The sequence below is a fragment of the Mycteria americana genome, chromosome 8, assembly GCF_035582795.1.
Source record: "Mycteria americana isolate JAX WOST 10 ecotype Jacksonville Zoo and Gardens chromosome 8, USCA_MyAme_1.0, whole genome shotgun sequence".
In the NCBI taxonomy this organism is placed as follows: Eukaryota; Metazoa; Chordata; class Aves; order Ciconiiformes; family Ciconiidae; genus Mycteria; species Mycteria americana.
Genome location: NC_134372.1, coordinates 48937098 through 48950877, shown reverse-complemented (window position 1 = coordinate 48950877; position 13780 = coordinate 48937098). Strand labels below are relative to the sequence as shown.

At 72.1% G+C, this 13780-nt stretch overlaps 3 protein-coding genes across 4 annotated transcripts; 1 reads left to right on the top strand and 2 right to left on the bottom strand.

Annotated features, from left to right (window-relative positions):
- Nucleotides 1-338: 338 nt before the first annotated feature.
- UTP4 (UTP4 small subunit processome component) lies at nt 339-5772 on the bottom strand. Its single transcript, XM_075511145.1, has 16 exons — nt 5518-5772; nt 5216-5407; nt 4991-5075; nt 4768-4857; nt 4430-4638; nt 4053-4224; nt 3879-3970; nt 3404-3500; nt 2945-3009; nt 2666-2788; nt 2358-2517; nt 1931-2037; nt 1622-1717; nt 1165-1350; nt 891-1001; nt 339-538 (listed from the first exon to the last, which is right to left on the bottom strand). Exons 1-16 carry the CDS (start codon nt 5674-5676, stop codon nt 422-424), a joined length of 2061 nt encoding a protein of 686 aa, XP_075367260.1. The 5' UTR covers nt 5677-5772; the 3' UTR covers nt 339-421.
- Nucleotides 5773-5806: 34 nt separating this feature from the next.
- On the top strand, nt 5807-6985 carry CHTF8 (chromosome transmission fidelity factor 8). 2 transcript variants are annotated; one of them, XM_075511146.1, is made up of 4 exons: nt 5807-5883; nt 6260-6292; nt 6418-6535; nt 6627-6985. In XM_075511146.1, exons 2-4 carry the CDS (start codon nt 6270-6272, stop codon nt 6837-6839), a joined length of 354 nt encoding a protein of 117 aa, XP_075367261.1. In that variant the 5' UTR covers nt 5807-5883; nt 6260-6269; the 3' UTR covers nt 6840-6985. The 2 variants fall into 2 exon arrangements, with proteins under 2 accessions (XP_075367261.1, XP_075367262.1); XM_075511147.1 differs by having other exon boundaries at nt 5810-5843.
- A 1217-nt stretch (nt 6986-8202) lies between these two features.
- Nucleotides 8203-10660, bottom strand: HAS3 (hyaluronan synthase 3). Its single transcript, XM_075510055.1, has 3 exons — nt 10040-10660; nt 9358-9459; nt 8203-9271 (listed from the first exon to the last, which is right to left on the bottom strand). The coding sequence occupies exons 1-3, from the start codon at nt 10658-10660 to the stop codon at nt 8348-8350; spliced, it is 1647 nt and encodes a 548-aa protein (XP_075366170.1). The 3' UTR covers nt 8203-8347.
- Between the last annotated feature and the right edge of the window lie 3120 nt (nt 10661-13780).

Below are 13780 nucleotides of genomic sequence, written 5' to 3'. Positions count from 1 at the left end.
AGCACGGAGCGGGGGGCACAGGCTGCTCACCCAGCTGGGGGTGCTGCCTAGGGGTGCCGAGCACCGGCAGTCACCGTCTGTCTGTCCGGAGCTCAGCCCACCCGGCTGCTGGCCGGCACGGCGAGAGAGAAGCCAACACCGGGAACTGACGCTGCCCGGGAGAAGGCAGGAGATCCGGGCTGCCACCTTGTCCCCGCAGCCCCGGGAGGAGGACCGGCACGGGCAGGGGAGCCCTGTAAGGTGGCCGCGTCCTCGTGCTCACACCGGTGCCAACCTGACCCGCTGCTCCGACACCGGGCAGCCCCGCAGGGCAAGGACGAGGCTCGAGCCCGCAGCCGAACAGAACAGCGGAGTTTATTCCTACAGCGCCCTAGGGAAGCAACACACAGGGTTTCTGCGGCTGGAGCAGCTTGCTCTGCTCTCAGGTGCCAAATTTCTTCTGTTGGATGGGCAGCGGCAGCTGGGTCTTGACGTCCATGATGGGCCGCTCCACCATCACCAGGCAGTTCTCGTCCAGCAGATCCGCGAAGAGCAGGGGCTGCGGGGCAGGGAGGGGGCGGGAGATGAGAGCGCGGTGCCGGCCCCCCTCTGCCTCGGCTTGCCGGGCTCGATGCACAGAGCTGCCCTGCAGCTGGCTCCGGCTTAGCCGTAACCGGGGGCGGTGCCTGGGGCTGTGTGCTGCAGGAGCTGCTGGGGAGCCCACGAGATCGCAGCGAGCGGCTGCACCGTGACGGGGACCGAGGCCGAGCTCTGCTCCGCCACTTGGGCGCCCGGCGCTGGCGCAGCACTGGCAGCGACTGGGCGCAAGAGCGGGTGAGGCCGCAGGCGCGGGACGTCTCCCCGGCACCCCCTCCTTGACGCGGCACGCGCCCAGCGACACCGTCACCCACCTGGAACTTCTTGCAGATCTTGAAGGCGTGGAGTTGCCGCTGCCTGGCAGTCTCTGGGAGCTGCTTCAGGGTGCTCTGGTTCATCAGGAGGGCACTGTTGTCCGGCAAGGGCTGTGAGGAGAGCGCACGGCACGCGTCAGTGCCGCCGGACCCCCACCGCCTCAGCACCACGCGGCCCTGCCTCTGCTCCCAGCGGGGACGGGGACAGCCGGGCCGGGCAGCGGAGATGCCCTGGGCACAAGCCCAGCCCTCCCGACCGGGCGCACGGGCTCACCAGGGACTTGTCGAGGACGCAGAACATGTAGATGTCGTGGAGGAGGATGTGCGAGGGCTTCTTGGGGTTGAAGGTGATGTGGGTGATGGGCGAGTCCCTCTCCAGCCAGACCTTGTGCAGCCCGCAGTTCTGCACCATGCGGCTCCAGGCCGTGTACTGCTTCTTGGGGATGCTGAACTCGAACAGCTGGAGAGGCAGGAGAGGGGACATGGGGTGGCTCACGAGGTCCGGTCCTCCCTGGCGTCACCCCCACGCCGGCACGTGGGCAGCCCCCGCTCCGGCCGGGTCACGAGTGCTGCGTGGGGACAGGCTCCTGCCAGGGACAGCGGGCAGCGAAGCCCAGCCGGGTCCCTGTGCCGGCCCGGAGCCACGGCTCTCCTGCGGAGCAGGGCAGCCAGAAAGCCCCGAGGCCAGGGAGAGAGCCGCGGGGAAGGGCTGCGACTGGGAGAGCTCCTACCTGCTGGTCCGAGTAGGCGATAACGAGGTTGTTGGTGCCGGGGTGGATGGCGATAGCCGTCACCGCGCAGCCGTACATGGGCACGGTGCAGTGATGCTGCAAGGCAGGAGGACAGCGGGCTGACGGAGCAACCAGGGCCACCTCTGCCCCCGCCGCGCTTCCCACGCGCCCACCCCCAGCCCTGCTGCCGGGACGCAGCCATCGCTTCCAGGGAGGGGTCCCACGCACCGAGCCCGCCGTCGCCCGGCCCCCCCAAGGCAGGAGGGCAGCGGGGCCACCCCTGCAGTGCCCTCCAGCACCTGCCCCTACCTTGAAGCATTTCAGGTTGTAGATGTGGATTGCCCAGTCCCCACCGACCGCAGCCAGCCACTGCCCGTCCGCGCTCGACGCCAGCAGGTAAACGGCCTCGGGGGACCCTGCGGAAACGCCCTCACCGGCTGTAACGGGTGCTCGGGCTCGCGAGGCACGAGGAGCCCCAGACCCAACCCCAGAAGACGTCCGGACCCGCGTCCCCCCTGCCAATCTGGGCACCCCGCTCCCCTGCCTGCGGCGGGCCACGAGGGCGGCACAAACACAGGGCAGAGGCTGCCGGGAGGGAAGGACCCACACACCCCAGGGCAGGAAAGGGGGGGACACGCTCGGCTCGCCCCTGCACACCCCTCTGCGCCCGCAGCGGGGATGGGACTCGGAGCCCAGGGACCCCCCAGCACCCCCCTGGCTCCCCACCGGCCCGAACCTGAGGGCGGCCGAAACGTGTGCAGATGTTTGCAGCCCCCCGGCTCCAGCAGCTGGAGGACGTGGACGGAGCCTCGAGCGGAGGCGACGAAGAGGCTGCCGGAGTCGGAGGAGAACTGCAGCTGGTAGGCTGGGAGCAGCAGCTTGGGCACTTTGGGGACCTTGAAGCGGGGAGAAAGCAGCGCTGGCAGCCACCTACCGCTGCCGCCCTCGCTCCCCACGGGCAACGCTGGCCGTGCCAGCCCCCCGGGACCCCACAGCCACCCACCGCCCCTCCCCGGCAGCGGGGCGGCCCGTCAGCCTCCTCACCTTCTTGATACTGACGCCGTCGCCCTCGTACTGCACCCGGTAGAGGTGGAAGCGGGAGGCCGTGGAGTAGGCAATCCAGTTGCCGCAGGGCGAGACGCAGCTGCAGTAGATGTGCTCCGGACCCTGGAAACGCGGAGAGGGTGAGCGGGGCCCGCCAGATCCCCCGGCAGCCTGGCACCCGCAGCTCAGCCGTCAGAGGGAGAGCGGAGGCTGCCAGCCAAGCCCCCTCCTGCGGCAGGGCAGGCACCAGGGCAGACCGTGGCCCCGGCTCAGCCCTACCTTGCTCTTGAGCTGCACGAGGTGCTCAGGCATGCGGCATAAGGAAAGGACCTCGCCATCCTTTCCTGGGACGACAAGAAACCACGCGGCACGTCAGCGACGGTGGGGAAACCACCCGGGTCCCGTTGAGCAGCCGGGGATTCCGCAGGAGCAGCGCCCGAGGGAGAGCCCAGACTCTTCCCCAACCTCCCCCGAGGCCGAACTCCCCAGGGCCCGGCCCAGCTCCGCGGGAAGCACGAGCGCAGCCTCGCACCGGCGGCGCAGCCCGTGCCCGGGCACACACCGCGCCGGGAAACGCAGCCCTGCCCACGGTCGTCATGCCAGCGCAGGGCTGCGGGGAGGAAGGGCCAAACCACCCCTCCGCTGCCCAAGCGGCAGGACGGTTCACGCCCGAAATCCCGCAGGCAGCGCAGGCTCTGCCACGGGGCTCGCGCCGGAGAGCCGGGCCTTGCGACTCACCGGTCTCGTCGGTGGAGCCAAGTCTCCAGAGCTCCAGGTGCTGGGAGAACTGGAAGAGGAGCAGCCGGGCTTTCCTGGCGCAGGAGACGAGACGTCGCTGCGTGCAGAAACGGGCAGACTGACGTGAACCCGCAGCCTGGCAGAAAGGGCTGGGCCAAAGCCGAAACGCCCTGGGGTGCCGGAGACTCCAGGGTGGGGGAGAAGAAGGATTGGGTCCCGTGGGATGGGAGCCCAGAGACGGAGACCCAGCAGGACCAGCAAGACGAGCTTGCCAACTTCTACCCTCTCACCCGCTCCTGAAGTAGCCTTCAGACGTGCCAGGAGCAGGGAGGGAACCCAGCGGGGCAGGGAGGGGACCCAGCGGGGCAGGGAGGGGACCCAGCGGGGCAGGGAGGGCCAGCCTTCTCCCGTAGGAAGAGCCAGCCCTGCCGGCCTGCCTCGCCAGGCACGAGGCCCTGCTCAGAGCAGCACTCACGTGGGGGAAGGTGAATTTGCGGAGCGCTGCGTCGTAGCCCTTCTTCTGCATCTTCTCCATCAGCGGGCGGATCACCAGCTGGGCGTCCAGGCCTGGAAGCCGAGCAGAAGTCAGCCCAAGCGGTACCAGGGGGAGAGACCCGAGCCCTCCTCGTGAAGGCGCCCACAGTCCTACCCCCGGAGATGAGAGCCGTCGAGCTGTGCGCCACGGCTCGCACGTCGTGGGTGTGATGCTGGAAGGGCTTCGTCCGCACCCAGCGCTTCTCCAGGCTGCCCATCTTCACCGGCAGCAGCTGAAACTGGTAGGTGGCCCCGGTGGAGGTGCCCACGATGATGCTGTCCTCCGTCTGGTGAGAGAAACGGGGACGGGGTTCGCGGGCGCAGGCCGGGAAGAACGAGAGGGCAGCCCCAGGAAGCAGGCAGGGACCGGCAGCCTCGCTCCCAGCCCCGCTCCTGCCCGACACCTCCGGCCCAGCACGCAGGAGCCCAGACGGGCCCCGGCCGCCCGGGGCGGGGGGGGGGGGGACGGGACACGCGGGGGGACTCCCCTACCTCTGACACGGCCAGCGAGAGGACAGCCGAGGTGCTGACCGTGTGGGACTCCTGCAGCGTCCCTCGCTCCCAGTCCCAGAACTGCACCCTCCCGAAGGAGTCCGAGGTGACGACGGTGCCGCTCGAGAGGAAGGCGATGCTCCACACGACGCACTCGCGCTTCACCTTCTGCACGCGGTAGTTCACCATGATCCTCTGGGCCGTTTGGCCTGAGATGAGGGAAGGACGGTTGGGGGTGGCAAGGGGATCCCCCCCCCCCCCAAAGAGCGGGGTGGGCCGGTGCTGACGGCCCCCGGGGCAGGGGCCGGGCCGGGCTCGCCTCCCGGGGCGGGAGTTACCTGAACGGACGTCAAACACGCGGAGGACGTCGATGGAGCCGGCCGCTATGTGAGTGTCCGACGGGTGCCAGGAGAGGCACAGGATGCGGCCTGCGGGGAAGGAAGCTCCGGACGTGACCCCGTGGACTCGCAGCCCCTCGCTCACCAGGACCGGGGCAGCCGGGGACGGGCGGGAGGGACAGAGGGACGATGCCGCCGCAGGGCCGAGCCCTCCCGGACTCACCTTTCCGCCTGTCCAGGTTCCGCTCGAACTCGATCCCCCCGGGCACGACTTGGAAGAGCTTCACCGAGCCGTCCTCGCAGCCGATCTGCGGGAGGGTCGGGCTCAGCCCCGGCGGGACGGGCGGACCCTCTCCCTCCGCCGCCGCCGCGGCCAGGCCGCCCCTGCGCTGGGGCTGGGAGAGCCCGTCCCGGTGCCGGTGCCGGTGCCGGTGCCGGCCGCACTCACCGCCAGCTGCGTGCCGCTGCCGTTGGCCGCCATGCTCCAGATGGGTCCCCCGCAGCCGTCGACGGAGCGGGCCACGCACAGCCGAGCCAGGTCGTACTCGGTGATGTCCCCGCCGAGGCCGGCCCCGAAGAGCCGGTCTCCCGCCGCCCAGCAGAGTGCCTCCACCGAGCGGGCCTCGTGGCCGGGGATCACCTGGGGAGGGACGCCCGTCACCCCGCTGCACGCCCGGTACGGCACGGCAGGGCTCGGTACGGCTCGGTACGGCCCGGCTCGGTCCGGTAGGGCCCGGCCCGGCCCCTCACCTTCTCCTGGAAGTAGTTGGCGGCGAAGTTGTAGACCTCGACGGCGCCGTCGGTGCGGGCCAGGGCCAGGCGGCCGCCGCGGGGCTGGCAGGCCAGGCAGCGCACGCCGGCCGGCACCAGGCCGAAGAACCGCACCCGGTGCACCTCGAACTCCCCCATCCCGTCCCGCACCGGCCCCGGCCCCGGCCCCGGCCCCGCTCCGCCCCGCGCAGCCCCCACGTGCGCGCGGCGCACCCGGAGCCGGAAGCGGCCCCGGGGGAGGGGGGGGGGGGGTCGAGGGGAGGGCGACCGGAAGCGGAAGAAGCAGCGGCGCGGCGCGGCGGGAGGTTCGGGCGCTGGCAGGCGGCGGCTCCGGCCCGGCCCGGGGTGCGGGGGAGCGGGCCGGGGGCTCGGGGGAGCGGCCGGGGCTGGGCCGGGAGTGGGAGGCGGGGCCGGGCCGGGCGGGGTCCGGCTGCCCCGGCCCGGCCCGGCACCACCGGCGCCGCTGGAGGGCACCAGCGCCCCGCGCAACGCCGGCGGCCCGGGGGGGGGGGGGGGGGGGGTGTGACGGGACACGGGCCGCAGGGCGCGGGGGGGTGTCCGGGCACGGGGGTCTGTGGGGCCGGGGGCAGCTGCAGGGCCCGGGAGGGGGCACTGGGCACGGGGGGGGGGGTAGCGGGGAAGGCCGGGGGCTCCCGCCGCAGCGGGGCCCGCCCCGCCCCGTCCCCCCGCCGCTGACCGTGTCTCTGCCGGTACTCTGCAGGGCCGGGAGCATGGTGCAGATCGTCGTCTCCAGGTGAGGCCACGGCGGGCGGCGCGGCCCCGGAGGGCCGGGTCCCGTCCCCGGCAGCGCCCGCCTCTGCGCCCGCGGCCCCGGGCAGGGCGGGAGCCGCTGGGTGAAGCCGCCTCTCTCGCCCGCAGCCCGGGTGCCGGAGGCCTGGAGCAGTGGGTGCTGGTGGAGCTGCAGGGCGAGGTCGAGCCCCGGCAGAGCGGCGGGCTGGCCGGGAGCCTCCTGGGAGACCTGCACTACACCCGCGAGGTGGGGCAGCCCCCGCCGCCTCGCCCCGGGACAGCCCCGGTAGCCGGGGCCGCGCCTGGCCTCACCCTCCGCCTCTCGCTCCTCTCTCCAGGGAGTCCCCGTGCTCATCGTGGGCCACCACATCCTCTACGGGAAGGCGGTGCAGCTGGAGAAGCCCTTTGCCGTCCTGGTGAAGCGGGGAGCCGGGGAGCCCGGCCCCGCGGGGCCGCACGCCCGCTATGCCGTCACCGCCCTCATCAAAACCAAGCTCCTCTTCAAAACCCGCCCCAAGCCCATCATCACCAACGTGCCCAGGAAGGTGTGAGGACTGGGGCCAGCGGCCCTCAGCTCTGCCCTGCTGCCCGGCAGCCCCGGGCGCTGTGGCCGGGGCTCGTGGAGATCCGGGGCTGGCCCCGGCCTCAGCCCTGTCCTGTACCAGAGGGCTCCGGAGCCAGCTCGGGGGGCTGGGTCCTGCGTCTGGGCACCCAGAGCCCTTCCCGGGTCACTTGTCCCGTGTCCCCCCCCCAGTGATGACCCTTATTTCGGAGAGCTGCCGAGCTCTGGGGCACAAACGCGGCTGCCAGCCCAGGCAAGACGGGTCCTGGTGGGCAGCGACCTCCTCCGAGCCCGGGTAGGGTTGTCGTACCCTGTCCTCCTCACACACCACCTTTTCTTCTGTGCAAGTCTTTATTTTGACAAATCCATCAGGATATAAAACCCAGACTTTTCCAAAATATGTGAAAAAAAAAAAAAAAAAAATACCCCGCAGGTTAAAAAATAAATAGATTTACAAACAGTTAGCAATAAGTATGAATACCAAAGAGCTACAAAAGTCTTCTAAAAAATCTCGTATTAAATTAAACAAACAAACCGTCTAAACGCTCGATTGTAGAAAGGTTGGTTTTTTTTTTTTTAAGCCCTGAAAAAAAAAAAAATAAAGAGGGCCTAGGGGAGATAGCCGGGTGAATTCCCCCGGGGAGGGGAAAGGTTGGGAACCGGCTCTTCCCCGCCCTCTGCGTGCCCGAGCCGAAAATCCAGCGTCTCCCTGCTGTTTAGACAGACGTTGGGAAGGCAGCGGGGTTGGTACGAGGGGGCCGTGGCTTGGCCGGAGCGTCACCGCGGCCCCTCCGGGGCCGCGGTGACGCTCCGGCCAAGCCACGGCCCCGATTTCCCCCACTTTCACGTGCCGGGGTACCCCCCGTTGGCTCTTTGGCAAAGCTGAAGGGAGGTGCTGCCCTCCCGGGGCAGCCGGACCCCCCGAAAAGGCTGGAGGGAGCCGTGGGGGGCTCCCGGTGGGTACGTGCCCGCACATACAACAACCGTGGGGCAGAGGCAGGCAGCACCAGCCAGCGGTGCCGGAGAGAGGCGGTGCCGCGTCGGGGCCGTTTTGCCATAGCACCGTGGGAAGGGGGACCGCGAGGTCCCCCGTAGAAAGCACCGAAGGGCGGAGGACCGAGCCGTGGCGGCGGGAAGCGGGGGAGCCCGGCCAGCGGCGCTCCGCGCGGCACGCCGGGATGCTCGGTATGGTACCGGGGGGCGACGTTGCCGTCACCCGCCGCCCCGTAGCACCGAGGCTGTTCCCGGTCCGGGGACGGGCAGCCCTGGCTCGGCCTCTCCCCGGCCAGCAGCCAGCTTTGTACAGGAAAAAAAAAAAAAAAGAAAATATGAAAAAAAACGACAAAAAAGAGCGAGGCTTGATCAGAAACGCCGCGGCGGGCGCGCTCAGCGCTGCCCAGCGCCCCACGGCTCAGTGCCGGCTGCGCCGGGCGAGGAGGGGACCGGTAGCGGTCGCCCTGTCCCCGGCGCGCGAGGCCACCCCGGCGCTCCCCGCGGTCAGACCTCGGCGAAGGCCAGCCCGCACTGCTCCTGCCGCTTGCCGCAGCGCCGGGCGACGATGGCCAGGTAGAGGGTGAGCAGGGCCACCCAGTAGCAGGCGTAGAGGATGGCGCCCGAGACGAGGAAGGCCACCTCGGTCTCGCTGAAGAGGTCCTGGCTGTACGCGGTGTAGGCCAGCCCGCCCAGCAGCACCGCCACCCACACCGACACCGGCAGCAACCCCACGAAGTTAACCACGATGGTCCGGCGCCCCGACGTGCCCCAGCCCGACTTGTTGATGGTGGCGATGGCGAACATCTTGGCGGGCAGCAGGCTGGACATGTAGAGGAGGGCGTAGAGGGACATGAAGATCATCTCGGCGTTGCCCCGCAGGAAGCAGGCGTAGGTGGCCTTGATGATGCCCACCAGCTGCACCGTCAGCAGGAAGAGGAGGATGTTCCAGATGCGGCCGCGGTAGAAGAGCTGGATGACGGTGGCGATGAGGAAGAAGGGGAAGAAGCCGGTCACCACCGACTCGTAGGTCATCCAGAGGTGGTGCTTGTGGAACCACAGGGCGTTGTAGAGCCACTCGCGGAAGTAGGACTTGCTCCAGCGGGTCTGCTGGTTGAGCCAGCGCAGGTAGCGGGTGGGCGTCTCCGTCAGGCACTTGGAGCGAGCCGTGTACTTGGTCTGGTAGCCCAGGCTGAGCACGCGGTTGGTGAGGTGCCGGTCGTCCCCGAAGCTGCACTTGCTGCCCAGGAAGGTCTGGTGGTACCAGTCCTCGAGGAACTGCTGCAGCAGGGCGTTGCGGTACATGCCCAGGGGCCCGCTGATGCACTGCACGCAGCCGAAGTAGGACTGGCAGGCGCGCTCCACGTTGAAGGCCATCCAGTACCGCACGCTGCTCAGGAAGGAGATCCACGAGTCGTACTTGTTCAGGATCTGGGGAGAGGACGGATATGAGCCCCGGCACTGCTGCTAACCCCCCCCCACGGCTCCCTCGCCGCCCTCCCTCGCGGCCGGGGTACCTGGACGTCGCCGCCGACGCCGCCGACGCGGGGGTCGGCCTCCAGGATGCGGAGCATCTCGACGGTGCAGGCGGGGTCCAGCACCGTGTCTGAGTCACACACCTGGGGGCAGAGGGAACGTCGAGCCCCGCTCCTGCCGCCCACGCGCGCCCGGCAGACAGCCCAGCCTGCAGCCGGGCAAGCCCGAGCCGTGGCCGGCGAGACGAGGCAGAGCTCCGGAGATCGGCAGGCAGTGGCAGGGAGCGGAGCGCCCCGCGGTGCCCGGCCACCGCTGCCCCGGGCCACCCGGCCCCGCCATGTGCCCCGGCCGCCACCCCTCACCCACGCGTGGGGGCTGGGCGCCCCGCACCGTGACACGCGGCGTCCCACGGGGTGACGCCGGCCTGGGGCACGTCCTACCCGTGCCGCAGGGGACGCGCCGAGGAGGCCGTGCAAAACCCCCGCGGGCAGGGCTCGACCCCTCAGGCCACCCCGGTGGCAATTCACCCCCAAGCCCGGGTGCCAGTGGCTTGCAGCCAGCGCACGGGGCCCGATCCAGGGCCAGGCAGCCGGGCGCCGCTGCGGGCTCACGGGGCTGCTCCTGCTCCACCCGCAGCCCCTCGGCCTGGCCGCGCAGGCAGGGCACTCGCTGCCCACGTCCGTCCCCCCCGCCCGCCCGCCCGCCCGGGGCCCATGCATCCACCTGGATGTAGTCCACGGAGTCTCCGAGCGCCCGGAAGGCCGTGTACATCACCTCCCGCTTCCCGCCCCACTTCTGGAGGATGCAGGAGTAGGTGGTGCCGCGCACCAGCGCCTGGACGCGGGCCAGCCCTTCCCGCAGCCCGGCCTCCGTCTCCCCCTCGCCCCGCGCGTGGAAGTTGCTCCTCCAGACGTAGCTGCCCGAGCGCTCGGAGCCCATCACGTCGTGGAAGATGTCCAGCATGTAGGTGTCGTCGGGGCCGTTCCCGTCCACCACCATCACCACTTTGAGGTCGGGGAAGGCGATGCGCTTGACGGAGCGCAGGCACTTCTTCAGGTAGTCGGGATCCTCCTGGTAGGCGGCGATGCAGAGGGCCACCGAGCGCCCCAGCCGCACCGGCCGCCCCTCGCCCCGCATGCGCCGGTGCTCCAGGAAGGCGAAGAGGCTCTGGATGAAGAGGTGCAGCCCCAGGATGGCCCCGTAAAGCCCGAAGGAGAGGTAGTGCTTCTCCGTGTGGATGAACTGGTACCCCGTGACGTAGGCGGCGAGGATGCCCCCCAGCACCGCCAAGGCAAAGAGGCTGGTCCCGACGACGCGCAGGGCCGTGGAGAGGCTCACTGGCATCTGGGGGGGGGACGGACCGGGCAACATCAGGGCAGGACCGAGGGGACAGCCCGCAGCAGGACCCCGCTGCCTGGCTCCCCAGAAGGGGAAAGCAGGGGGACCCCGCCTGTCTGCCGCCCCTCGGCCGCCCCGTCCCTCGCTGGGCACCGGTTTGGGGGTGACACCTTCCCAGTGCCTCCATGGGGCCGGGCGAGGCGTGGGGGTCCCGAGCATCCCGCTGCCTGCGCCCACAGCCCAGCCGAGCGGGGACGCGGCCGCTCCCGGGCTGGAGGTCAGGGAAGGGCACGGGGACATCGGGGACCCGGCCCCAGGGTGTCCCCGGGGAGAGGCCCCGCCTGCGCACGGCCACCCCGGGCCCCCGGCCACCCCGAGCCCCCGGCCCCCCGCCCCGCTGCGGGACGGGGACGCGGGGACAGGCAGGGCAGCAGCGCGGGCGGGCAGCGGGGACTGCAGAGCCGCACGGCGGGGCACGGCCGGGGGTGCGGGCAGGGCAGGGCGGGCAGGGCACTGCAGGCAAGGGGGGGCAGGCAGGGGGGCACGGGCAGGAGGGGGGGCGCGGGCAGGTGAGGCGGGGGGTGCCCGAGAGGGTGCAGGCAGGGGATGCAGGCAGGGCGCGGAGCCACGGGCAGAGGCAGCCCCAGGGACCCCCCGCGCCACCGGCAGCGCTCCCCGGGCAGCCCCCGGCCCCCCCCCCCCTCCCCCGGCCCCGCAGCTCCCGGCTCCCCCCGGCCCCGCAGCCTCCGGTGCGGCCGGTGCCGGCTCCGCGCTGCCGGTGGGGCCGCGGCCGGTCCCGCAGCGCCGCGGGGGCGGGGGCGCCCCGAGCCGGCACCGGCACCGGCGGGGCCGGGAGGGAGAGGGAGGGAGAAGGAGGGACCGGGACCGGGACCGGGACCGGGACCGGGACCGGGACCGGGACCGGGACTCACCGTGGTGGTGCCGGTGCCGCCGCTCGCCCCGGCCGCCGCCGCCGCCGCTGTGAGCCCGGCCCGGCCCGCGCGGCCCCTTTATACCGCGGCGGGGCCGGCACCGCCCGCAGCCCGCGGGGGCCCCGCCCGGCACCGGCACCGGCACCGCCGGCACCGCCACCACCCCCGGCACCGGCGCCGGCACCGGCACCGCCCGGCACCGCCCGCAGCCAGCGGGGCCCCGGCCGGCACCGGCGGCACCTGGCACCGGCCCCAGCCCCGCACTGCGGGAGCGATCACCGGCACCGGCATGGCCCGGCACCGGCATGGCCCGGCGCGGCGGCAGCGGCCCCGGGCACCGGCACGGCGACCGGCCACGGCTCATCAGCCGGGGCCGCGCTGGGCCACCTCAGGGTCCCCCCCGTGCCACCCCCGGGGCCACCCCGTGTCCCACTCTCGGGGCCCCTCTCGTGTCACCTCCGTGTCACCTCCCCGTGCGTCACCGTGTCCCCCCGTGGCTGTGAGCCACCCGGGGACGTCCCGGGCCTGCCCCGCTGTGTCACCCTGTCCCCACGGCCGGTGGGACCGGGGCCACCCTGGGGACAGCAACCCCGTGTGCTGGTCACACACGGTGTCCCAGCGCCGGGCTGATGGCAGGGGACAACCAGTCCCGGGAGGGACGGCGCCGAGTCCGGAGGAGCTGCAGCCTCGGCTTTGGGCTCAAATCCAGCACTTTGGGGTTCCTCACCCGGACTCGGGCCGCCGTGTCCTGCCGGGCCGGGAGCCGGGTGCGAGGCCACGCCGGGATTAGGCCCGGACCCTCCCAGCCGCGGGAGCCGAGGAAGGGGATCCCTCCGGCAGGAGCACCCCGGCAGGCGGGTCCCCCTCAGCTGAAACACCCCCGGCACCGCGGCGATGCCGGCTCGAAACTCCCCCCCGTAGGTGCCGGAGGAGCGCCCGGAGCGGGTGGCGAGGAACCGGTGAGCCCGTGGATGGCGGGGACGGGGCAGGCAGGGACACGCCAGGACCCCCAGCACCGCCGGTGGGGCTCCCACGTGGCCCGGCTGAGCCCGGCAGCGGTGGGGCATGGAGGTGCGAAACCCGGCACGGTGCGGTCAGACCCGGGTTGGTCGTGCCTGTGCCACCGCCGCGGTGCTCCCAGGCGCATGCGGGGTCCCCGTGGCTGCAGGCGCCCGTCTGCGGGAAGCGGGGAGGGGGACAGGGGAGAGGGGCAGCATGTCCCCACCCCGCGGCCCTCCCCGTGCCCCTCGGCCGGGACCCAGCCCCGGGGTTGCCCCGTGGCCCCTTACCTTTCGGTGCGCCCACGGCCGCTGGGAGCCTCTCCCCGCTGCCGGCCGGCGGCTGGCCGCAGGAGCGCTGCCCAAGGTGGAAACCAAACTCCCTCCTCCTCCGGCACGGCCGCCTCCTTGTTCCCCGCAGCAGGACGGCCGGACGGCGCCCGGCCAGCGGCATCAAAAGAGACTTTTCATTCAAAAACCGTCCTCTGCCGCTCGTGGCAGGCCCTGGGGAGGCACAGCCGGTACGGCAGCATCCTGGCACGTGCCTGTGGCCCGGCACTGGCACCGGCACCGGTGCGGGCTGGCGGCAGCGAGAGCGAGGAGGAGAGCTTGGCCGCTGCCGCTCTCCGGCGAGGACAATGCGCTCCCCGCTGCCCGTGCACACCCAGCTGAGCGGCACGGTACGGCACGGCACGTCACGGCACGGCACGGCACGGCACGGCACAGTACGGCGTGGGCCTGGCGCAGGCGGCTTTGCTGGGGGTGGAGACACAGCCCGGCACCCCGAACTTTGCAGGGAAGGGGGGCGCCGGGCCCCTCACACCATCTGGCACGGCACGGCATGGGGCAGCCGGGAAACGGGTACCTGGGGCTGTGCACAGTGGGGCTGGGGGCTGTCCGGTGTGAGGGGGCTGCCCAGCGAGGGGGGCTCCGGGCTGGGTCCCCAAGGGCTCTGGTGTGACCCCACAGCACCGCCATCCCCGGCCCTGCTCCCCCCGCCCGGTGGGTGCACGGCAGCTCCCGGCGCAGGAGCGGGGCCCGTGGTGCTGCAGCACCCGCGGGGGCTGGCCTGGCTGGAGGGAGAGGGGTGACCCCGATGCTGGGATGTCCCCAAGCACACGGCCGTGAGCGGTGGTCCCAGCCAGGTGCCCCGCAGGGTCCCGCAGCTCCTGGCCGTGCTCCCGGCGCGCACGGCA

Coding starts and splice junctions, on each gene's coding strand:
- UTP4 (XM_075511145.1), bottom strand. CDS start 5,676: ATGGGGGAGTTCGAGGTGCACCGGGTGCGGTTCTTCGGCCTGGTGCCG. Junction 3,971..4,052: donor GACGGCTCTCATCTCCGGGG/GTAGGACTGTGG, acceptor CTCGGCTTCCAG/GCCTGGACGCCCAGCTGGTG. Junction 2,038..2,357: donor CACGTTTCGGCCGCCCTCAG/GTTCGGGCCGGT, acceptor GCGTTTCCGCAG/GGTCCCCCGAGGCCGTTTAC.
- CHTF8 (XM_075511146.1), top strand. CDS start 6,270: ATGGTGCAGATCGTCGTCTCCAG. Junction 6,293..6,417: donor GTGCAGATCGTCGTCTCCAG/GTGAGGCCACGG, acceptor TCTCGCCCGCAG/CCCGGGTGCCGGAGGCCTGG. Junction 6,536..6,626: donor ACCTGCACTACACCCGCGAG/GTGGGGCAGCCC, acceptor TCCTCTCTCCAG/GGAGTCCCCGTGCTCATCGT.
- HAS3 (XM_075510055.1), bottom strand. CDS start 10,660: ATGCCAGTGAGCCTCTCCACGGCCCTGCGCGTCGTCGGGACCAGCCTC. Junction 9,460..10,039: donor ACTCCGTGGACTACATCCAG/GTGGATGCATGG, acceptor CTCTGCCCCCAG/GTGTGTGACTCAGACACGGT. Junction 9,272..9,357: donor GCGTCGGCGGCGACGTCCAG/GTACCCCGGCCG, acceptor TCCTCTCCCCAG/ATCCTGAACAAGTACGACTC.